This window comes from Lepisosteus platostomus, chromosome 1 (assembly GCF_059453375.1).
Source record: "Lepisosteus platostomus isolate fLepPlt1 chromosome 1, fLepPlt1.hap1, whole genome shotgun sequence".
Classification (NCBI taxonomy): domain Eukaryota; kingdom Metazoa; phylum Chordata; class Actinopteri; order Semionotiformes; family Lepisosteidae; genus Lepisosteus; species Lepisosteus platostomus.
The window spans coordinates 77,727,293-77,752,091 of record NC_142611.1 but is presented as its reverse complement, the minus strand read 5'-3'; the positions used below and the strand labels follow the sequence as shown (position 1 = coordinate 77,752,091).

Genomic DNA, 24,799 nt, shown 5'->3' with positions numbered 1-24,799 from the left:
CCGTGGACTGAGTGCCAGGGCAGTGGGGTGGGGCAGTCCGGAGCAATGTGAGGGGGGTTTTAGCTACGGCCACCAGGAACCAAATGACAGAAACTGCCTTGCAGTCACTGTCCTGATTGTTCCTGAACCTTTAACATTCTCAGAGCCTCTCTCTTTGATCGTGTCTGATCCTGTGGGCTCCTCTGGTCCTCATGAACAGAAACACTACTCCCCAGGGAGGAGAACCTGATCCCAGCGCAACACTGGATTTGTTGCTTTGTTTGCAGATAACTGTTACTCCAGTTATGTGTACAGGATGTTTGGAGAAAATTAATGTAACTACAGAACTGCCATGGAAGGGGAAATGTTGGACAGGATCAGCTGGTTTGGCAGCCAAAAGGCTCTAATAATCAGAAACACCTGGGTCAATGTTAACGTGTGTCTTGATTTTGTTAAGAAACGGAGCAGGGCTCAAAAACTGTCTCAATTATATTGGAAGTCCATGCGAGAACTCTTGTATAAGGAGCACTTATACAAGGATCATAAGAGAATGGAACAAGCTACCCAGCCATGTTGTTGATGCCGATACTGTTCTTTCAGAAAAGGGGCTGGTTCAGATCCTTGGATCAGTTAGCTACTTTCAAATTATCTTAATGGGCCAAATGTCCGCCTCTTGATTGTAACTTGTCCCTATGTTCTTATATTATTATCCAAGTAAGGCTGCCCAGCGTTTCAATGAATTCTTACTTTCATTCACCATGTCCTCTTATTTTAAAATAGTAAGGCCATGCTAGTTTCTTTTAGTGACCTACCAAAGGTACTAAAAAGGCCTGAGCATAGCACCAAAAGGCCTGTATGTTCCCAAAGTTTATGCTTGGAAACTAACTTTGAAAATTAATTAAATCCCACGTTTGGACACTCAGCCAAAGAGGACTAAATCAATGCCTGCAGCTGTGGAAATCTGAAAAGCAAATCCAAAGATTTCCCCTTTAAGCTGATAAGGGCAGGCTTTTAACACGGAATCTCAGAAGACAATGGAGATCAGGCGCTAAGGATGTCGACAGGATCCACAGAGGAATGCGCTCGGTGTGCCAGAGGAGGATTTTCCAGAAGCACGGCTCATTCCAGTACAAACAGTGATGTCACTGGATTCTAACACTGCCTTCAGAGCAAACCCCCCGCTGAAAACAGAGGAGTGATCCTGCTGTTGCATCATTCCTATTCAGAATGCCAGGATTTCTTTCATTCTTGCTAAATCATTAATTACCGTTACATTGTTACAAACGTACATAATGCCTGTCTACAATTTGTGTGTATTTGCAGTTGTTTATAAGAGTGACATGCTAGTATTAATGTCTATGCACCCCTGATTGCTTAATCCAGCTTCTCATCTGCTTTCACCATGACCCTGCAAATCTTTTATACACACAATCAGAAAGTAACATCCGGAGACTTTTAAGTATACAGCTCCTAAAATGTTAATTTATATATTTTCAAATATTAAAAGGAGGTCATTTAACTATTCGTATTTTGTACTGCAGGATCCGTACCTTTCATACTAAACTTGTCGCCCGCCGTTTGGGACTGCTCATTTCAGTTAAGTTGGAAAAGGCCGTTGGGAGAAATCACAAGACTTTTCACCATTTACAAACCAGGACAACTGCAGTTAAATTCTTTCACGTGGGATGGACTTCAACTAAAAATCAGAGATTTCTCTTCTTTTCTCACAGAAAAGCATAAAACATTGAAGAGAGACGTGCTGTTCTCCCCCCCCTTTACTGTTTGAAGAAACCGGGAGGACTCCTTTTGAACAAAGTCAAGCGGGCCTGTTTTTTTTTTCCAATAACTAAACGAAAACACTAACATCTGGTTTGAAATATCAGGAACGCCTCAGTGGTGGCTTTCAGAAACCCCCATTAGCAGTCTGAAATTCATTTGATTCAGATGCACTGCTTAATTTAGTGGAGGAGAGTCTCCTGAAAAGCCATGGAAAAAATTACAACCAGCCCAGGACGGGCAGAGTCAGCAGAGGAGACAGACCACTGACAGCTCCGATTTTGTCTCCACATTCTATTTTCGACTCCCGGATAATTGAAACAACATTTGCTCTGATTTTTTTTAAAAAAACTTTTCGACAACTTACAGCATTTCATTTTATGGGAAGCAAACAAAAGGGCAAATGGGAACAAAGCGTGATATAAACATGGGGTTTGGGGATGGGTGGATGTCACCACACCAGAGTGTTAAAAGAAAACATGAATTAGTGGGCCTATTCTTTTCAAATTTAAAGCTTTCCCTTTGCGCCCAGCGGAGTCACAAATATATCCTTCCTCACATACGTTTATGTTTTGGAAAGTGGTCCGAAACATTTCAGCTGCTGCAAAATTGTTGTATTTTGGACCCAAAACAAAATTAATGCTGAGAAACCAAAAGAAGGAAAAAAAAACACGAGACAGTTCTTGAGTCTTGGGTGGGTCACTTGACTCTTTTCACATGGGTCTGGTTATTTAAGCAGAACCCCAAAAACATTGTTCATCCTGGTGGCCTTAGCTGAGTGTTAAAAACGCATGGAAATGGAGAGGTGTCCCATCTTTCACAAAAATGTGTTGTGTTGTTCCATTGTGTACAAGACAGACATCACTTTTACTGATAAGGGAAACACTTTTAAGTATATTTCTAAAAATAGCTAAGGAAAGCATTTCTGCATATTCTTGTGATGTTAACTTAACCTTTGTTTTTTATTATTATTATTATTATTATTATTAATGTCCCAGTTAAAATTACTGAGGTATTGACTGTAGAATTTCCTGACCTTTAAAAAAAGTTAAAAAGGAAATCGTACTCGGTTCACAGTGTTATGTGATTCCAGGTGCACAGTGTATTCACTAAAATATCTGTCTGTTTCTGCAGTCCTGGATAAGTAAAAACACAGAAGCCAATGATAAACTCACTCTGTACAATGTGACAAAGAAAGACGAGGGAAAATATTGGTGTCGAGCCTTTAATTTCGTAGGCATGTCCGAAAATCCCTTCTGGCTTTTTATTCACAACCCGAAACCAGGTAAACTCAGAACTCTGTCCCAGGACCTAATGCACACACAGCTTGTTAGCCTGGAAAATATGATGTGGTGTACTTACCTTTCATCATTCATCTTACAGCTTATGCACAATGTCCCTCTCTTTACTGAGCTTTGCAATGAATCTAACTGCATGCGCATTAACGATGAAACCAGTTTCCAGAGCCACCCATCTCTACTTATGGTCCGACTCCAAGTACCAGCTCCCCTGTCTCATCTTGTATTGATTTCTCTCAAAAGGCAATCTACAGCAAAACAATGGGAATGCTTATTCAGTGCCCTTGCACTTTTCTGCATTTGACTTTACTGTACTTGAATTTAACACTGCTGTTGTCCAGGCTATGGATGAACACATCGTCCGAAAGTCGTTGGTCAACTTTCTTTACACAGGGCATCTGAGTTAACTGGTTTAAAAGCAGGCTTCTGCTGGTAAACCTTACCAAGAGAGCTCTCTGCCCTACAATGGCACCCCAAAACCCAGTCCTTGGAACTGAGCACAATTTGAACCAGGGCCTGTTAAATGGAAAAGGCTCAGCTCAGCTGACTCATTCCTCTGCCAGCTTTCATCTATAATAACGATCTTCAAATAAAATGTTGCTCGGTCGTTTTCTCGGCATTTCCTTTTTGTTAATCTTCATTGCAATAGAAATAAATATACAATATGCATTTACACCATTGGAAACACCAGTCTTTACAACAAAAAAATCTTACTTATAACTACAGTCGATAAAGAAAGATCCTTTTTATTCGTAAGTGTCTTCTAAGCATCAGCCTGCTTGTTAGCTGATCATCCACAGTTCCACAAAGAGTAATACATCAGACAGTACCAATACAGAGTTCTGGTCTTTGTGAGCCAGATTCTATAAAAAAAGAGACGGAGAGTAGCAAAAACGAAAATCAAATTTGACCTGGGAGCAGACTCTTCCAAGTTTCTCTTTTCCCCATTTAGTACAATTAAGCATGAGCCTGTAACGCCTTACTACAGTACCTGTGTTTGGCTTAGCTAGTATTTGTTTTTCTCCGAAATGAGTATGCAGCTTAATACAGGTTAATTGAACATAGATTTGTTTTGCTGTAGGTCTTCTAGAATTTCTAAAAAAATTAACCCTTCAGTCTTTTTTCTTAATAAAGGTCACAGCCTTTTCTTATGCTTCTGTGCTTCACTTTTCAAAGCGCACGGTTGTACTGTGGACGTTTTCCTTTCATCAAAAGCTGTGGGTTTGCATGCTTTGTGACGGGACAGAGTGACGGTAGTATTAAAGCCTGGTGAAGGGGAACTTCTGCTTTGGCCACTAATGTCCAGGGGGCAAAGCTGGCAGGTGGGTCTGACCACTCCATCTTGGGCAAAGGGACCTCACAGGAGGCGATGAGCTGTAAACAAAGCTCTTTCGCCCCTACTTGCCTTTTCTCTTCGGGGGATCTGTGGAGTTGTCCATTTCTCATTCGGGATCCTAGGCGGACTCATTTTTTTCTGTCTCTCCTCTTCTCCCTCTCTCTCCCTGTCTCTTCCTCTATCCCCAGACGGCAGGTATTAACACAACGGATAAGGAGCTAGAAATTCTGTTCTTGGCCAATGTTTCTTTTGAAGACGCAGGGGCGTACACTTGCCTTGCTGGGAATTCTATTGGGTACGCTTACCACTCTGCTTGGTTGACGGTTCTCCCAGGTATTTTCTTTCTCCATTTGGGTCTTTCCTTTTAGAACACTTCTGTATTATGATTTTATTTTATACGTGGTGACTGTTTCTATGGATTTGCCTTTTTGTTGCTATGGTAACGCCGCGTTCTCTCGCAGGGAATGTTAGCCAGAGACTTTATTAAGGCTCGGTTGTTATGAATGCAAATTAAAATGAATGTTTACAGCTACAAGAGTTTAATCCTATTCATTTTTAATGTCCTTAAAAGTCTCTGATATTAATTTTACACAGCGAGGCTGGGTTTTTCTTCAGACGCCTTCATTTGATTGACATTTTACTCTATAATTTTTTTCATTTTTACTAACGGTATGTTGTGACTGAAGGGATGGATGGAGGGATGAAGGGTTTGCAAGGAGACCAAATCAGCATCAAGCCTTCTTTATGTTCAGTATCATAACCTGGAATTAGTGTCTTTAGTCATAGGAAAGGAGACTGAAAAGTCCTTTACCGTATATTTGCGAAATATAAAATGCTAGTTTTTCTCGCAAAAGCTATTTGCTATTTTCAGGTAACTCCCCGAGATTTGCTCTGGACTTCTAAGCTATAAAATGTTGCTGACAGTTGCACAACTAAGCAGTATTTTGGACAAGTGTGTGGATTAGTCCATATTAATGTAATTGTATTACTGTGTTAAAACACTAATTAAGGGTGTTGAATAACTCTGAATGGATGTGCCCTGCTGTTTGAGTACATCTTAATGAAACTGAAAAGTTCTCATTTCAAAACAGGTTTGACATTTTATTTTAAGGACACGATGACACATTTACCATTTAAATTATATTAATGTCCCCAGGGCTTGTGTTAGTGGTCCCTGTGGTTTGTGAAGAAAAGAATTCCATTATTTCAGCATTTCCAGAGTGCTTTTGCATTTAATAGTAAAAATGTTCTCCCTGGTGCTCCCTGCCAAAACAGATTGTAATATCTGAGACCTAATACAGTTGCTGAGCAGAATGAGAGACTACTCTTAGTGTTTGCACCCTGATTTTTGACAATTTGCAAAGCACTTAATTGAGTCAGGGTCTGATCCTTCTTTGAATCATACAGATGAGGTTTGTTTAATGAAACCCCGCTGAGTTTACAGCAGTTACTCGGAAATTACACTTTGGTCCTGCTAGCATTATTCCCTAAGAAAGCACACATTTATAATTACCTTTTCTCATTGGCGGGAGAAAATGAAAAGCATAGAGTCTCAGCTTTGATTTGTTTCATTCAATAACAAATACAAGCATTTTGAATACAGCAATCTCTTATGTGTTAGGTTGATTAGTTATCTTCACTAATTAAGAAACGGCAAGGCACAGAATCAGAAATTCACATGTGCTCAAAGTCTGTTACTGGGGCAGAGAATGAGGTACTACCTTCATCCCCCAACCCATGTGATATGGCCTGACAACATTTTTCACCCAGCCTGGGTGTGTAACACAAGCTGTTGCTAGTCAATTGAAAATGCCACCCCATCCAGAAAGGTGTGTATCCCAAGAAATAATTACTCATTAAGGACAGTGTGCCACATGGAGTTCTACCCAGCTGTGAAGAACAAAAGCAGAACAATCCCATTATGTTCAGCTCCTTAATTACTGCTTCTCAGGCTAGCTGATTTGTTTTTTTTATTTTTTAAGCATCCCACCAAATGGCATGTTAGCATCAAACTCTTGCAGATACTATGGAAGCAAGATGCTTATTAAGACAATGAATAGTTTAATTACTTCCCCAGAGAGGACCGGCAGGGGCTGCGCAGGAATTGCCTGTATAGTTGTGACCCGCAGGAATACAGCAAAATTGGAGTCTCAGTGTTTATTTGTATTTTTCTCGATGTGCACAAATTATGTGTGATTTGCTTTTACGGACAAAGTAATGACAAGGCAGCTTTTTCACGGTTTAATATTTTCCTATTAAATTCGTGATGTATATGAATTGACTTCAATAACACCTTTAAACTGAACTCTAAAGCAGGGCTATCCAGTCCAGGTCCCAGAGGGCCAGCGTATCTCTGTGTTTTTATTTCTGCTCAGGACTTAACAAGAAAGTTACCTCTAAATCGGCTGGTTACAGGAACCAATTTGTCAGCTTGTCCCAGCTCTTCAGGCACTGCTGCTTTACAGAGACTTAGAAAACCAGCACACGCCCTCTAGGACCAGGACAGCCATGTCTTAAAATGAATGCACATATTACTATAGAGTACTTTCGTCCTATAGGATCCCAAAGCACCTTGCCTATAGTGCAGCCTCCAGCAGCCCCAATACACAGCAGTTCAAGTGGAGGACTGAGAAAGAGCTTCACCAATTGAGTTAAGGGGAAAGGCCAGACTATGCAAGATCAGAATAGAATTTAGCCAGGTCCCTATTCTTGCAAACACAGTTGTGGGATCTTTAAGAACCAAGCTGTCGGGACCTCTGTTTACATGCCTCTAACACACGGGAATTCCAGCATCTTAAGTACAGCATAAGTATTTAAGCCTTTTGGAAATGTGGATCCACAAGTAATAGTGCCACCTACCAGTCCACTAACACCACTCACAGCAGCAACTTAATTTTTCTTGTCCTGTCCCAGTACTGAGTAGTACCAGCCCTGCTTCGCTCCTGATATCTGAAAAGATCAGACTAAGAGGTGCTAAGGTTTTCACTGTTATACATTAAAATGTATGTGTACAAAAGCATTTCTGTTTCATACCAGTTATTACTGCTATGAAAATAGTCCGACTTATCAAAAAGTATGTTTTGCTCAAAAACAGTGTTAGTCAGCAGCCAGTCATTTGCAAAGGATTAAACACTTCTGATTTTGATGCCCTTCTTTGTTTGCAAGGGCCCCTTTAGTGTCGGTGTCTTTTTCTTTTGCTTCACTTTCAAAAGCCCATCCGAGGTATAAGTAAACTCATTTTCGTTAGTCATGCAGCCAGGTATAATCTATTTTGTTTTATTTCAAAATCCAGCAAATGATATTATACCTTTCAATCCATAAATCATACAGCTCTCAGCTCTCACCAAGAAGCTTATGCTACTGAACAAAAAACAAGGCTGGTGCAACACTGATTAGTAGAGATTGCTTGATGGGGATGTTAAACGAATGATATGACTGTGCTTGGAAACAAAAACCTGCATGTTATAGAAAAAGAAAAGATTCTATTACATTGAAAAGGCAAAGCCACATTTGACTTAAGTTGTTGTACAAGTAGGCAGAGTATTTGAGGTGTCTTTTGAAGGTACTCCTAGTTTGCTTTCAGTCTCTAGTTCAGGAGGTCTAAAAGCACGTCAACTCATCCCCTGTTCACCTTTGACCTCTAACCCTCACAGCTATAGAAGAGATAGAGAAGGACGATGACTATGCTGATATCCTCATCTACGTCACTGGCTGCGTACTCTTCATCCTTACCGTGGTTATCATCATCTTGTGCCGCATGAGGATGACCACGAAGAAGACGCTCACCGCTCCTCCTGTTCAAAAGCTCTCTAAATTCCCCCTCAAGAGACAGGTAACAGAAAGTAGATACAAGATTCCTGCAAGCCTCCCTTTTCTTTCTCTCTGTCTCGTCCCCAGGCCCTCTGTCAGTTTTGTCTGTCTTTCTGAGTAAATTCTCTTTCGCTCCAACAGGCTCTTTGTTTCGCTAGCTGCCAGTAAAACTATCTGCCATGCCCCTCTGTCACTCTCCTTAAGGCAACACGCAAAAAAAAAGAACGGTAGTGGAATATTTCAAAAACTATCCAGCTTTGTCAAGTCTTGTTGAGAATTCTTTTATTTCTTCTCCTGGATTTTGCTGACTGAAACATTCCTCCCAAGGCCGTTACAATAGTTTAATATTCAGGGGCGGAAATGCTAGTTTGAGACAGTGTTTTGTTGTTTCTGGTAAAAATCTCCTTCAGGTCGCCCGCAGGCCCTTCGGCCAATTTAGTTGGTACTGGTCTGAATTCCCTCTGGCATAAAGAAGTTGAATGATTTGTACTCACAGCACAGGAATGGATGTGTGCAAATTGCTCCATGAATAAGGATCTCTTTATTTCTGGCATGTGGGAACAGCCATGGGTCTGATCTGTGCTGGATCTCAGTAGGGTCAGCTAGGGGTAGGGAGAATATGAATGGAGGTGGGTAGCAGGTGTGTCTCAGCTGGACGGTGGTAAAGTAAGAGGTGGTATGGTAAGTGGCTGCTTTTCATTTGGGAATCCCAAGGGGAATGAAACAGTGAAGCAAATTTGTAGCCTTTCCACCCTCGAGACAAAGTGTAGGTCACACAGAAGGAGCAAATGAACCCCTGGGCACTGAAAGCAAGAACTGTTTGAGTCAATTTCCTGGTCACTTAGAAAGCCTCTCCAAAACTACCACTTACAAGTTTTTTCTCCACATCCTGTCTGTGTGCGCAGACTTTATTACGCCTTTTGCGTTTGCTGCATAGATATACTGTATATAACTCATGATTACCTAGTAATTCTGTAATGTGCCTCATAACCAGCCTTACAGAATTACAGGAAACACGCAGAGCAGTCTGTTTCGTATCAACATTAGACTTGTAATGCTAGAAAAACTACAACCAGAGTAAATGAAAAGGGCATTATGCAAACAAATCGGTTTGTATCGTTTTACTAGCAGGCCAGTTTGGAGGTAACTGGATTCTCTGTGGCTCGTTTGATGGAACAGGTGGTGTCACCTTTTGCAGAGTCTATAACAGGTTCTGTTTTTTGCATTTCAAGCAGGTGTCCTTGGAGTCCAACTCGTCCATGAATTCGAACACCCCGCTGGTCAGAATCGCCCGCTTGTCCTCCAGCGACGGGCCGGTGCTGGCCAACGTCTCAGAGCTGGAGCTGCCCGCGGACCCCAAGTGGGAGTTTCCCCGGTCGAGGTGAGGGGGACTCCAGGGGAACAGACAGGAAAACGGGGGAGAGCTGGGTTATGTGCGCTGAAGTCCCAAGAGCATGGTTCACTGGCTCAGACTGGCCCAGCTAAGCCCTTTTTAAGGGGGATTCTAACTCAGAGTTTTAGTCATAATTACCCAGATTAAGATTCCTGGTTTCCTTTCCACCTGAGGTCATACTTCCCTAATTGTATCATTGTTTGCTTAATCGGACAGCTTGAAGGCTAGCCCTGTTCTGGAGAAGGTGGAGATTGAAAAAGGCTTATAAAACCTGCTGGTCAGTGGCCCTTGTTAGGCTCCCCTGACCGATAGCAACACTGCGGTTCATCTCGTACTGAGTAGGTTTCCGACTGCAACACCATATCACCGCAGAGTAGAACTACCTTTCTCACCGCAGTCGAAATCCAGCTCATGACCCGTATTGGAGGGTGAAATGTTTATCCGTTGGCGAATTCTTCTTCACAGTGCACGTACCTTCGGCTGTGAGGGGTGACCACGGCTCTATCCACTAGTTTTCTACAAGCTAGGAAAGTGTAGGCTTGCCCTCCATTGCAAAAATGACTGCCTTAGTAAAAAGAAAATGTCTTTCAGTGAAAATCCCACCGGCATCTATTGGTGACATTGATTGGGTTTATTTCTTAGAAGGAGGATCTAACTCATAGTAGTACAACAGATGGAGATGCATTGATCGATTGATCCCCAGTCACCTTCGTACTTCACAGCTGCAGTATTGAGATGTCATTTCAGTCGAGTCCTCTAAACAGCCATGGAGAAAGGTTAAAATGGAATATAATGCCTTGACTGTTTTTTTGGAGAGCAGTGCACAGTACAGCATTATTCCTCCTCACATACATCCATACTGCAGCCCTTGATCTCTGTGCCTGCTTTCTCCGCCATAGAGGTGAAAGCTTGGGTAAAGGATAACGTTCCTTTTAAGGAGACAAATAACCAGACTGTTGCTCAGTGTGAAAGGTTTCCTATGGACGTCTAGAGAAGGCCTTTTGTCTGTCGGAGTAAAGGAGAAAGGGAAAGAGAAGAGCAGGGAGGAGAGTAGTCTACTGCCATATGTACACGTATCTGCTACTACATGTGTGATTTTATAAAATCAATCTAATCAATCTAATTTGCTAATGCAGAGGTACATTTCCATTCCTTCAGAGGTCACAGTCGAACCGTTCTGTTTCAGGTTGACACTGGGAAAGCCGCTGGGAGAAGGTTGCTTCGGCCAGGTGGTCATGGCCGAGGCTATTGGGATAGACAAGGAAAAGCCGAACAAGCCCCTCACTGTAGCTGTCAAGATGCTGAAAGGTCAGTATAAGAAATAAATAAATAAACAGAAACAATCTAGGTTGAATTATAACCTAACACTTTGCTAAAAAGGGACAAAGGCTTTTTAATGACCTCAAACTAGCAAGTTCGTCTTTAGCAGGGTTATTCTTCAGTTCCTGTTAGCTTTGCCTAGCCTACCATCGAGAGTGCACGCGCTGTACGGTAGGTATTGTACACATACAGATACTGTATAAAGTACCTTCAATGTAAACACACAGACAGTAAGGAGGGGGCTCAGGATGAGTTAAAAATGAATGTTTAATTTCTTAGGCTTTATAAATACATTGTAAGGGGTCTAACATGACACCATAAAACATTCTTTATTGTTTGAAATTTGAATTTCTGATTCGCATGATATAGCATGAGTATTGCAATATAAAATAAGGAATATACCCTATCACACTTAACGATTCACTGTCTTTACTTTGCCACAGATATGCTGAACGTATTTAGTGTGTTTTATACTAAAGGAAGAAGATTCTAGGACACGGATTTTCTGTCTCTCATCTGTTTCAACTGGATTGGAACATAAACTCGGATGTTTCTGTGATGCTGTGTAGGACAAGCGCAGCCCTTATCATAATACTCTTCTTGTTTGCCTTCTGTCTTTCCAGATGATGCCAGTGACAAAGATCTTTCTGATCTGGTGTCTGAGATGGAAATGATGAAGATGATCGGAAAACACAAGAACATCATCAACCTCCTGGGAGCTTGCACACAAGATGGTAAGTTTAAGGTCTTGCCACCTATTCACCAAGATGCTTCATGCTTGTTCTTTTCACACAGATCTAAGAATGAAACTGAAGTGAACACTCCGACTGTGCTTAACGGAGTAATTCTGACTGGTGCTAAACATCTTATTTCCCAGGACCATTTTGGAGCATTAATCCCTAAGCAGAATGAAATTCCATAATTGAACTAATTTGCTGGGGTGGTATATGCAAATAGACACAGGTCCGTGGGAACACAATTTTCCGAATAACTAATATCAAGTTGGCCACTCGTGCGGAATAAAATGTTTTAGGACTACCAAAGGCAAACATTTTGCAATTGACGGCATGTCTGCATTCTGAAGAGGCCGGAACACGTTTCCCACGTCTTCTCTGGCTGATGTTCTTCGCTGGCTGATGTTCTTTGCTGTCTGATGTTCTTTGTTGGCTGATGTTCTTCGCTGTCTGATGTTCTTCACTGGCTGATGTTCTTTGCTGTCTGATGTTCTTTGTTGGCTGATGTTCTTCGCTGTCTGATGTTCTTCACTGGCTGATGTTCTTTGCTGTCTGATGTTCTTTGTTGACTGATGTTCTTCGCTGTCTGATGTTCTTCACTGGCTGATGTTCTTCACTGGCTGATGTTCTTTGCTGGCTGATGTTCTTTGCTGGCTGACCTCCCGCTCTGCTGTTCCCAGGGCCCCTGTACGTGCTGGTGGAATACGCATCCAAAGGTAACTTGAGGGAGTACCTGAGGGCCCGGCGCCCCCCCGGGATGGACTACTCCTTCGACACTTGCAAGATACCCGACGAGCAGCTGACATTCAAAGACCTGGTGTCCTGCGCCTACCAGGTGGCACGAGGCATGGAGTACCTTGCATCCCAAAAGGTGATCAAGCCCCGAGCTGTCCTCACTCGATGGCACTGACACAGAGCTGAGTAACCCCCTAGTCCAGATGATACTGGCCCTATACTTATTTCTTGTATTAGGAATTTGTCTTTTTGCATACCCCAACTTGCTCTCCATGAGACACACAGACAGGGATAGAAGCTTGGGGTCAGAGCGCAGGGTCAGCCATTTATACGGCGCCTCTGGAGCAGCTAGGGTTAAAGGCCTTGCTCAGGGGCCCAACGGAGTAGGATTCGTCTGCCGGCCACGGGATACAAACCGGCAACCTTCCAGCCACAGGCACAGATCCAAAGCCACAGAGCCACCCCACTGCCCCCTTCGGTGATGTTTAGAGATGCTTTCACTTAGATATGTGGCAGGGAATGCAGAAGGCAAGATGGACATTTGAAAGGATTTCTAAACGTAACCCTGTGCCTGTCCATTAGAAGGCAAAACACACTTGCTATGCCTGGTAGAACTGAACCACATCATAAACCATTGTGACATCTTGCACAGATTTCATCAGTATAATTACACGGCTGCTTAGATAAATGCACATTCCGTTTTCAAGAGGTTAGTTAATAAAGGTCTTCGTAGAGCATTAAGGGGCTTTATTTTTATTGATTACAGGGTAAGGTCAGGGTATCCATTTCTTACTCCACATTTTCAGTGAGAAAGTCTGTAAACAATGTCATAATATATCAATCTTAAAGCAACTGACATATATATCTGCAATTTCCCTCGTGGGATTAATAAAGTATCTATCTAATATACACTAATTCAAATTTGTACTTGTAAAATATAATTTGAATTCAGTTCAGATTTCTAAAACTGTTTTCATTTTTTCATTTTTCCCCTTCCAGTGTATTCATCGTGACCTGGCTGCCAGAAATGTGTTGGTAACCGAGGACAACGTGATGAAAATAGCAGATTTTGGCCTGGCCAGGGATGTACACAACATTGACTACTACAAAAAAACAACAAATGTGAGTACCAGGGAAAAAAGTGGGTAGCTAATACAGTCTGACAAAAAATGACACAACATGAAATCTGTGCATTGTGGGTAAAAGAAACAAGACACTCGTTAACATCTACGTCCCGAATATTTATTGGTGATAATTTCCACATTAACCAGTTATTAATTAGGCATCACTGTCTTTCTCCATCACTTGTTACTTTCCCAACTGTTCTCTCATGCTTTTCACATTCTACAGTGGAAGCAAAATTAATGACAGTGCTGGATACGATCAATATTATCTGAAACAGGAGTTACTTATAACTTATAACTCTATGAATGGTAGTCTTGGTGAAATTATGGTTTTATAGTGTTTTGAAACCTAGATTCGGCCTTACATTTGCTATGGTGTTTGATGAAATCAACATGCTTTTGCTTTCTACACTACACCCAAATACTCTCAGACTGCAATAATAAACATTTTCTAAAAAAGTGCTGTGTTATAGGTGTCAGGGCCTTCTGCAGTTCTGTGTGTTTCCAAAAGTGTTTAAAACGTTTTTAAACGGTCCTTGATTTATTTTTATTAGACCTCACGTTGCTTTGTGAGCTGACTTTGTTTTACTGTGTTTCATCTGGTCTGTTTTTATTACAAAGCGGCGGCTCTGCGAAAAGGTGTTACATAAAATACATAAGATTATGATTGAAAACATCTGTTAAGGGATAACGCTACTCCCCGGCCACTGCAAAACGTAAATCAGAGTAAGAGAGAAGATACGGTGTCAAATTCACCTCGATAGATTTACAAAGGGTAGGATGCGTTTTGAAAAAGCTTTTTGGACATGAATGTTTGCGTCCTTGTACACAAACAGCCGCTTTTTCTCACTTGGATGTGCGAGTCAGCGCGAGTCAGAAATCTGGCCGGAGCGCAGCACGTCTCCTAAAGACGGTTTTTGTTCCGGGCTATTTGCGGACAAGCGCTCCTGCCCGGCCGGGAGTCCCGGGAGCGGTATCGCGCTTCCGTGGACGTGAGCGAGGCGGCGGCCCGGCGCAGCTGCCGGAGGGACAGATGTGATCGTCGGGGTGCGGTGCGGAAAGAGGATGAGAAAGGAGGGATTCGGCTGGAGCCGCAGAGGCGGACTGGATGAGCCGATAGATCACTTGTTTTGTTCTCTCCTCGTCACAGGGCCGGCTGCCCGTGAAATGGATGGCTCCGGAGGCATTGTTTGACCGGGTCTACACGCACCAGAGCGACGTGTGAGTTTTGATCACTTCCGCCCAGCGCTGCTTACTTTACCCCTGTTTTTTCATGCGCGCGGAGGAACGCATAAAACATTCATTTCAGTAAAAGGAAAGCATTATTCTTAGGGCACGTTTCTTTGTGCCGAGTTAATATAGTGTGCGTATGTGTTTTGTAAGCATGGGGGGATGACTTCCAGTTTATTCACAGCTGGCACTGCTTATGTTCCAGTGAGCCAGTTGTAGCCTTCTTAATCTGTCTCGAGAAATTGTTTTATTATTATTTTAAATTACACAATATATTTTAATAGCTTTGCTTTTATTAAGACAGTCCCCCGTCTTTTAACTAGATGTAACTGGGGCTTTCCAGTACCGTTTTTTAAAGTTTTTTTATTTTCTTTCCTTTGTCCTCCTTCTGAGTTTCAGAAATAAGGGTATCTTTCACAGCAGTCTTGTAATCACAGTCATGCATCAAGGACGGTTGCAGTGTTCAATAACATCAAATGCATGTATAGAAAGACGTATTCAATTTTATATAGGGGGTGGGATTGGGCAGTTGGGAATCAGATACGTGATTCTAGTATGGAGTTGTGAAACTGCGATGTTTTCATGCTCTCCCTGTATTTGAATACAGGCTTCCTCCTGCTTTCAGAAATCTTCCTGGCTAGTTTTAATTGGTGTGTGTAAACTGTCCTTGTTTGTACACCCAGTGATGGTCTGCTGTCTCTTCCTATGGGGCACAATTCTGGGAATAAGTGTTTTTTTTTTCTGATAATGGATGGATTTATTCACTAGTTTGCTCTTAATTGCCCTGTCTAGAATTTGTTCCAATAGATTTGATTCTTTAACCTTCCAGTCTGCTTTTACAACTTGAGCAAGAAAAGTAATGGAGCAGGTAAAAGCCGACTGTCACTGGTCACTTTTTGTCACTGCTCAGCTAGGTGTCAACACTCGTAAACCCCTCCTCTTAAGGAAGCTCCAGACCTTTCTAGTTTTGTAGTCATCTCCAGCACCTGCCTCCAGTCTTGCCCCCCCGTCCTATAAAAGCCAGGCGTTCCTGCCAATCTGGCCTCAGCTTTGGAAAATGGACGCCCAGAAGCCTGCCTACCCGCGAGTCCAGGAGCGACTCGACGGCACAGGCTTCACAACGGCGTCCTGACCGTCTGGGTCCGGGACTGGGGCGTCTGGTCCTGTTACCCCCTTTTATTCCCACGACCCACTGCCGGATCCCATTACAGCTTTTAATTCTGTTCGTCTTTGTCCTGGATGGGCCACCTTTTGGACTGTTTGCCTTGGACACACCCCCCTGAACACCAGCGCACCTAGAACATGCCAAATGTTTTCCTTCCAGCCCTTTGCATGATTTCCCCCTGTGTTTTCCTCAGTCCCCTCCGGATTGTGCTGTCTGCATAGGGTCCTGAAACTAGGTTGTCCGTATCCAAACAAAACATTGAGCAAGTCAGCGCTTATGCTGTGTGCTATTTTAGAAAGCAGCAGAAAAGAACTATTGGATCCTTTACAGGGTTATTTAAGCAAAGCATTTTCGATAGGCTAGGGAAGAGGACCAAATTAGAGATTAAGATGGCTAGAGAGGTAGCTCTATTCTCCCATATATATTTATGTGCACTCAGATTACCTTTATTTCACATCATGCTTATATAAAACACTAAATTCATTTCAGACTTCTGTTTTCAATTTGGCTGACATGAAATGTGTGGCTCGAAGTCCGATACATCAGTAGCTTCTTGGCATACCCAAGGTTGGAAGTGTCACAACCACCAAAGCAACCCCGACGATGCTCCCTTGTGCACCTCAGATCTTCGGCAGGACAGTGTGCAGGCCTGCACAATTAAGCATTAAGCAATACCAGGGATCACTTTACAGCAATTAGTGCTCCAACCAGCCTGTGGCTGCCGGTTTCTGCTCTGCTGGAGCTGTGCGTGGATAATTCGATTAGCTCCGCTCAGCTGTGCTTCCAGAGGGAGGTGGAGGAGGGGCCCGTCTAACAATGGCCCCATGGCTAATAGATGGGCCTGTCACCTATCTGATTAAATGCTCATTTCGAGCTCTGACTTTGCCGTGCCGTTCTCTCGCTTTGACAGCAAAGGGCTCAGCCGGGCACGGTGGGGGAGGGCTTGATGTAGGAGTTAAAAATGACCCCCGAGCTGGACCTACTATGCTTTTACAACACGAGGTGGCACGACAGCAGATGCCTGTGGTCCGCGCTCAGGGGTGACTCTGGCTGCGAAGCAGGAGAACAGAGCTCGACTGTGTCCTCTCCTTGCCCCCTCAGCTGGTCGTATGGAGTGCTGCTGTGGGAAATCTTCACCCTGGGCGGGTCTCCCTACCCTGGGATCCCAGTGGAGGAGCTGTTCAAGCTGCTGAAGGAGGGCCACCGCATGGACAAGCCTGCAAACTGCACTCATGAGCTGTAAGTCCCACGGACTGATGCCCTTAGTGGGGTGTCTACCTCGCTGGGCTGGGGCCTCGGCACCACTTACTCCCCTTCATCACCTTCCACCAATCAAGCCCACTTGGTAATTACAAGCTAACTGACCCATGAATCATCCTTGGACGATCCCAGGCCACCAGCTTCAACAGCTTGGCCTGGCAGCTTGTTTCTGACCCTCGCCACCCACCTGATTTGGGTCCCCAGGGCTGCTCCCCAGCCTGAGCAGTCGCCCCGAGGTAGCACCCCTGTTGAGGTTGCCCATCTGTTTCTTTGAGTGGGCTCACAGAGTGCAGCTGGCATCAGGAGACGTCAGCTTTCAGAGACGAACGTGTGATGAGGACAAGCCTCTGTGTCCTCATCTCATGGCTGCTTATGAGGTCTCACAAAGGCTGCACACATGCCCACACACATTTATATAAGTACTTGTTTAATACTCCCCCGTGTTTCCTTTGTATTGTTAGTATTTAGACATCTTTGTACTATGTTCTGCAATCACTTTATTTTATCCAGCGGCCTAGTAATTGCTAATTATTTATCGTCCACCATATTGTGTCCGTTTACAGACTCTGACTCTGCCTGGGCCCTTAGTGGGGGTCAGAAGCAGGGTTTAGTGTTTATATCCAAGTGCACACTCACAGAAGTCAGTCTCTATTTTACTCGGGTATCTGCATCTCTTTTTTGGAGTTTATGCTTGCTGGACAGGGTGAGGTATTGACTTAATAAACAATCTCAGTACCGTTTTGGAAATTGTTCCTAAGTAAAAGCTTTTGACCTTCATGAGGCTTCTTAGAGTTGCCTCATGTTTTTCAGGGTGTGAGCTCACATGAGGCGCAGTTGTCCCTGTGGTCCCTGATAAAAGCAGTAGGATTAGTTGTGTGGTTAAGATTAACCTTCTGAGTAGTAGTAGAAGTTCTCACTGGTCAAGCTTCAAAGGCACTTCATTAAAACAGATACCCTCTCCAGAGCGACAAAAAAAAAATATTTTCTTCTTAAAAAGCTCAAGAAGAACCCAGGTTCCTGAATTTAGTTTCGATCAAGAAGATGAAACCTGTTCAACCGGAATTAATATGTGTGTGTGTTTATGAGAGGGGAGATTTTAGAATTCTTTTATGTACACATTTGCGAAACCGAATCCGTTGAAAGCTGAAGGCTGTCACCAGCCTGGTAAAGCGTTCTGGGCTGACCCCCGGCTTTGTCTTCCAGATACATGATCATGAGGGAATGCTGGCACGCCGTTCCGTCGCAGAGACCCACGTTCCGGCAGCTCGTGGAGGACCATGACCGAGTGCTGTCCATGACCTCCACTGACGTGAGTGCAATCAGCTCTCGTCGGACACAGAGTCGTCCCGTTCTGCGGCTCGCACCCTGCTCCCAGAGATCCCCCGTCCAGCTGTCATTGCAGGCCACCCTAAACCCCAGTTCTTTAAAGATCAGGAACACGGGTTCGGAAGCATCTGTTGTAAAGACGGGGACAATGGCGCTTGAGGGCTGAAGGATATTCCAATATATCCCAGCGATCTCAGTTTTACTTTATTGAGCGTACAGCCTGTTTGATCGATCACAGTTCAGTTGTTTCAGGCATTTATAAATTGATGGCCTACAACACCTGCTGGACTAGGGCTTTTCAGGACCCTGGACTGGAGACTCCTGTTCCAGTTGATCAGTTCAGACTTAGGCAGCCTGTTCCTTGTTTTTAAATGTTTGCTAAGCTTTGTCAGGGAGCCTTTTTTCTATATGATTTAGAACAATCTGCTTGGAGGGCCTTTTGCGTGGACCGAACGGTAATTAAAACGCACACAGTGTGTACATGTTCCCACTTAGCGGCCTGTTCTCTCACAAAGACTTCTTCTTTGTGCTCAATTCCCATAAGATATTTTCCTTAAAATACGCTTTTCCTTAAGATATTACTTAAGCCTCCTTGGCTTGAATATCCCCCCACAGGGGTCCTTTGTAATTTACTCATGTCACCTCGTTCAAACGGGCAGGCTGGGAGTTACTAAATGAGCCGCATCCATCAATGTCTTGTGTGGTTTTATTTTCTCGCTTTGGCAGGAGTACCTGGACCTCTCTGTGCCTTTCGAGCAGTACTCCCCCACCTGCCAGGACTCGAACAGTACCTGCTCCTCGGGCGACGACTCTGTATTTGCTCACGAGCCCCTGCCAGATGAGCCCTGTCTTCCCAAACCACACCAGAGTAATGGTGTCATCAGGACATGAGCCGTCAGGCTGCCTCCTAGACGGTGCGCTAGAATATGGGCCTGGAGCCGCGGCTGAGACCGGAAGGAAACTCAATATTTAGGTTGTACTTAAAAACAAAAAACCCACCAACTCCTTCAGCCTTACATTAAATTCATTTGCTGTTCTTGCTGTTTTCCGAAATGCTGTATACAAAGTCAAAAGGCACTGTTTGACTTGAAGGAGCTGTTCTTCCTTTTTCCCTCTCACCAAGACCCGGACTAATGTATTTCCTATAGAAGCCCGCTTTTTTTTTTCGTTTCAAAGAAAATGATGTTCTTCCGGCGGCTCCACAAGAGCCTACTACACAAGAGCAAGTGTTCCAGCAAAAAAACCGAAAAAACCATTTCGTGCCTACAAAGCTGAAAGACAAAGGACAGAAAGGAAAGAGGGTTCTTACATCAAAACAGAAGCCTTTGGCATAAGATGCTTTTATCTGAGTTGGTGCAATTAACTGCTTCTCAAGAAATGCTGGTCCCCTGAACCCTCTATGAAACTGGGGTCTCTCTCGGTCAGTATCCAAGTTTATTCTAAATATATCGAGTGGCATGAAGGAGTGTGTTGTGGTATATGCAAAAAACGCCCAGCATGCGTGATGAAGTGAAGTGACGTGTGTCGTCGTGGGGAGAGCCACAAGGATGGAGGCAGAAACTCTTGTCAGAAACTGCGCTTTTCAGAATCTTTTCATAAAGGCTGGAACTTAAGGCCTACCAGAGCTGTCGCGCTCAGAGCTATCGATCACGCCGTCGGTGGGGAGAAAACAAGGGGGATTTTGTAGGTATGGAACACAGCAAGTCACCCCTGTGTTGGCCTTCAGTAATTGGAAGGATTTAAAACAGGAGTGCATTGCGACTTTTGTTTTGTTTTTTGTTTTTTAACTTATATCTGAAAGGTTTATATTGTAAATATATAAATACAAATATGTATCATATTGCTAAGAGCGGCAATGTACCTAGAAGAAATATTCATTAAAAAATCTTCTTTTTTTAATCATAAAAAACATTGCAATCTAGGATATACTGTTGTGGTCATATAAACATTTAATCTTTTGAAGCGTTATAAAAAAAGTTTATTTGAATAATTAACATGTATATTTGTAAAGTTATTTATAGACTTTTAACATATCTGTTCATAGTTTTAAATGATTAGGATAGACATTTTGGTACTGTAAACAACTTATTTTTTTCAGATTTTAATTTTTTTTAACTTATTAACAACAGAAAAGAGACAGGATATTTTCTCAGTTGTCAGCTTGTTTTTCTCCCATTGTATTCGAGTTTTATTTTGTTTACAGTTGAAAGAATGTATAAAATTGTAAAGATGCGTTTAACAGTGTTTCTTCAAAGGGATAAGCAATTTCTTTTACAAGGAGGCAAAAATGATAGTATTATCCTGGATTGCAGTGAACATTGAAGTGTTAAATCAGGCACTGTAAGAGCAGTGATTAAGTCTCCTCGAGCTCCACCCTGCTTTTTAATTCTTCAGCAGTTAATCAGGTATTACGAGAAACGGCAGGGTGGACGTTTTGAGTAAACTCTACCAATAACGTAGCAGGAAACATCTTGAAATGCACATTCTTTGTTTTGAGATTTAACCACTGCCCTATAGTGTTCCTCTTTGAAATGAAGGCATGCATTGTGGTGTAAACATTCCACAATGCAAACAAAAGACTGACTCTGAGTTATGCTGTCATCTAATTTATGAGTATCTTTAGTTTTTGCAGAATTACCACCATATCTAGTTATGAAATGCAGATAAAAAAAGAGGAAGACAGCTTTTACCTTCCTTCTTCTGTGTGTTCAGTAGGGTGCAACTGTTATCTCTCTCTCTATGCTTATTTTAATCTCAGATATTACTACTGTATGGTCCAAAATATTGGTAGGTGGCAGGGAAACCACACCAGGTGCTTTTTGTAAAAACATATATGTGTTTAAAAGAACAGGTAAAGGTTTATTCCACACTGCAAGGAAAAGAAAAGAGACAGAAGGTTTCAAATGTGGAGCCTTCTTCGTGTGTTGAAATGCTCCCTTGAGAAAGATTCTTTTCTATTGAGAAAGATTTCAGTTCTATTGAAACACTGGGAATCTGCCTCTTCAGAGTGAACAGACCACCAAGTAAATATACATAGCAAAAGGGAAAGTGAAGATTTTCCATATGGCTTGTATGTTACGGAAAAAAAAATATCCAGTTGCTGCTAGAAACATAACTGCAGTTTTAATCTTGGCGCAGTTATTGCAAATTTACTAGCCCCCCCTTCAGACGCAATTTAACTGGCCCATTTTTTACTCTGCAAAGTGCCTGGGAGTCAATACCATAGGAATGAGGGTCGATGGGGATGGGCTGAGGGGGGCTTGTGCTAATTTAAATGTAATCCTATTTGAATGTAACGTTTGCCAACTGAGGAAGGGAAGGACCTGTCTTAGAAGCTTTGCATTGAAAGAAATGGAATACAGGACCCTCCTCTGGTATTATTTCAGTCTCCCATACACATACATATATACTGGGAGGCATTAAATATGCAAAAAATGCTATTGGTTCCTATGCTCATTTGTTGCATTTTTAATGTCACTTAGTATATGTACATATTCTTTGAAAGTTGAGTAAAAGCTTTCCCTATGGTGAGAGTATTTTTTATTCCTTTTCTTATTTCTTCAAAGCAGCAGATGCCACCTTCTTCAGAATGAGCACTACAGCCTTGTTCTGAGAATTCTCTAGTCTGTTTGAAACCGTCTCTGGAGAAGGTTGTGGTGGTGGTGGGGGCTGGAGGAGGAGGAGGAGGAGGGGGGGATCTATTGTTAGTGCCAGAACCCTCTCATCCCTCCCCTGATACACAATCACTGCCGCCTCCCTGCTGCAGGAAGAGCTCTGCTCGGGTGGCAGGCCTCATTCAGGCCTGGGGGCGGGTGGTGGGGCTCAATCTCTTCAGATTGTCGAAAAAGTACCTCATTTCATGTTATACTTCTATATTAAACACTGCAGTACATGTAAGTGATGACCCTGCCTGCCTATTAATTGAAAACTGTAGAACAATAATTAGAAGAATGTTCCTTTCAAAGAGAGTGTTTAATGTCCCTCATAAAAGAGAGTAGTCAGGGCTGGCTTTTATTAAATAGAAGTCAAGGATAATGTCCTACAGGCCTTTCACCCTTCCGGGTATGTTTGCTTTATTGTGAAGGTATCCAAAGTCAAACCTCCTTGTGAAGGGCCAGCAGTCACAGTAATGCAGTGAGAGAATCTGTTCACCCTTGTATGTGTGTATGTGTGTGTGTGTGCACTTACATTTGTGTTCTTTTTTTCCCATCTTCAAGTTTATATAATTAGCAATACTGGGATGTCAGACTTTCTTCCATTTAACTCTTTTGTTTTTGAAAGTATTTTAATAGTGCCATGAAGCTCTTACTACATAGAAAAAAAAATAATTTAGTTTGAAGTCACTTAAGTGATTGTTGTACATCGAGTAGATTTTATATAGCTGTGTGATTTGTTTTGTAAAATTATAGAAAAAAAGATCTTTACAGTATTTTCTTACAAAATCCATCTGAATATGTGCATTCCATGTACCTATTTCCAATGTTTAAAAAATGAAATACATATTGTGCAAATTTTTCAAAGAATTAAACTAGATATCTATATAATTTATTTTTTTGTTTTACTTTTTTTTTACAAAGTTGTTGTAGAACAGCAGACATAATGTTTCATATTCAGTGCTTTTGTAGTTTTCATACCTGTATTTTGCCACATATGAAACATTTGCATAAGGGTCTTTATAAATGCGATGTTTGGTCACATTCCACAGAAGTGAATGACTTCAGGTTGGCAAAAACCTCTATATTTTCATATCAGTCTATGTGCCTGAAAAACTTCTGATGTTGAAAGTTCTTGAATAAACACTAAACGAGTCATGATGTGATGTCCAGTGTTTTTATTTTAAAATTCAATTGCATATTGCTTTTGTTTTTGAAAATATTTAAAACCTCAAAATCTCTAGGACAGCTCTGAAGATCACAAAGTACTGACTCTTACAACACCATGATATACAGTGTTTTGCAAAATTATTTTAGATCCTTTTTATGGTGTTCCATTATATGGGGCGGAGCGGTGGCTCTGTGGTTAAGGATCTGCACCTGTGACTGGAAGGTTGCCAGTTCGAATCCCGTGGCCGGCAGAGGAATCCTACTCCATTGGGCCCCTGAGCAAGGCCCTTTACCCCAACTGCTCCAGGGGCACCATATAATAGCTGACCCTGGACTCTGACCCCAAGCTTCTCTCCCTGTCTGTGTCTGTGTCTGTGCCTCATGGAGAAAAGCTGGGGTGTGCAAAAAGGCTAATATAGGGCTAATAAAGAAACATTTTCACATTATATGAAAGTACTAAATGAGCCTTACACATTTTTTCAACTTCCACAAGCTCAGATAGTAGGTAACTGACTCAAGGATTTCATCCAGCCGTTTCTTGTAAGAAACCGGGGTATCAACTTCTACCACACGGATATTTTGCCTCCTATTTTCGGCTTTAAGCGTGTTGTCACGTGTAAACCTCTGTTGTTGCACACCGACAGGAGCCACTGAATTAATTTTGTGACTTGATCAGGTCATTGTGCATACCGAAAGTAATTCAGGTTGTTAAAACAAAGGGTTTGAACACTTACGCAATCATGATGGTTTCATTTAATCTTTCTTTAATATTAGTTAAGTATTTACTTCATTCTTTTTTTTTTGCTTTGAATGTGTGGAGCAGTTTGTGTACATAACAAATGTTAATCACTTCAAAGTGTCATGACTGCAAGCTCTGAGGCAACAAAATGTGAAAACTGTGTAAGGGTGGGAGTGCTTTTGCAAAGCACAGTATAAACATACAGTATTGACATCTCGGCACACGTTGTAGCACCAGAATGTAGAGATAATCCCATTCCACCCGGCTTCCCTGCCTCCACTGAAGTAGCTCATTGATCCGAAATCCTTATCAAGGCCTCCGTCCGCTTGTACCAGTGACAGTCGCGGCTTCATCAAGACCTGTCTTACTAAACACAAAACAAATTACAAGCAGTTATGGAAGGCAGCTCTGATGTGTCCGAAGTTCTTTTCTGATTCAACGCTGTTTGTTAGCAACGGCAATAGTAATACAATACTGTAATACAATCAACAGAGGCCATAGATAATATCCAACCTACAGTATATACACATGTGAACAGAGGTTTCTCCTGTTTTTTTTACCAACCTTTAAATTTTTTTTTATAAACTTGTCAGACACTCTTGGGATCATTTCACTCCTGGATTAGATAAATATGAGTTTGCTGTGCATACGGGTGCAGTGCTGTTCTCACATTGTGGTAAAGGAGCAGAGGGCAGGACGCCAGTGTGTAGTGAAAGAAAGGTGCCGTCTTCAGGCTGAAGTAATAACTCCT

At 42.4% G+C, this 24,799-nt stretch overlaps 1 protein-coding gene across 4 annotated transcripts in view; it reads left to right on the top strand.

Moving 5' to 3' along the window:
* Nucleotides 1–23,300, top strand: part of fgfr3 (fibroblast growth factor receptor 3) — a 76,712-nt gene extending 53,412 nt beyond the window's left edge. Inside the window, exons 8-18 of one of the 4 annotated variants that reach the window (XM_088637995.1) lie at nt 4,578–4,722; nt 8,043–8,221; nt 9,435–9,580; nt 10,779–10,900; nt 11,536–11,646; nt 12,327–12,517; nt 13,381–13,503; nt 14,656–14,726; nt 17,002–17,139; nt 18,364–18,469; nt 19,213–23,300. In XM_088637995.1, the coding sequence (XP_088494121.1) occupies nt 4,578–4,722; nt 8,043–8,221; nt 9,435–9,580; nt 10,779–10,900; nt 11,536–11,646; nt 12,327–12,517; nt 13,381–13,503; nt 14,656–14,726; nt 17,002–17,139; nt 18,364–18,469; nt 19,213–19,377 (1,497 nt within the window). In that variant the 3' untranslated portion in view covers nt 19,378–23,300. Of the gene's footprint in view, nt 1–2,889; nt 3,041–4,577; nt 4,723–8,042; nt 8,222–9,431; nt 9,581–10,778; nt 10,901–11,535; nt 11,647–12,326; nt 12,518–13,380; nt 13,504–14,655; nt 14,727–17,001; nt 17,140–18,363; nt 18,470–19,212 lie in introns of all 4 variants that reach the window. The other 3 variants (XM_088637986.1, XM_088637977.1, XM_088637968.1) reach the window with 3 other exon arrangements.
* Nucleotides 23,301–24,799: the final 1,499 nt, after the last annotated feature.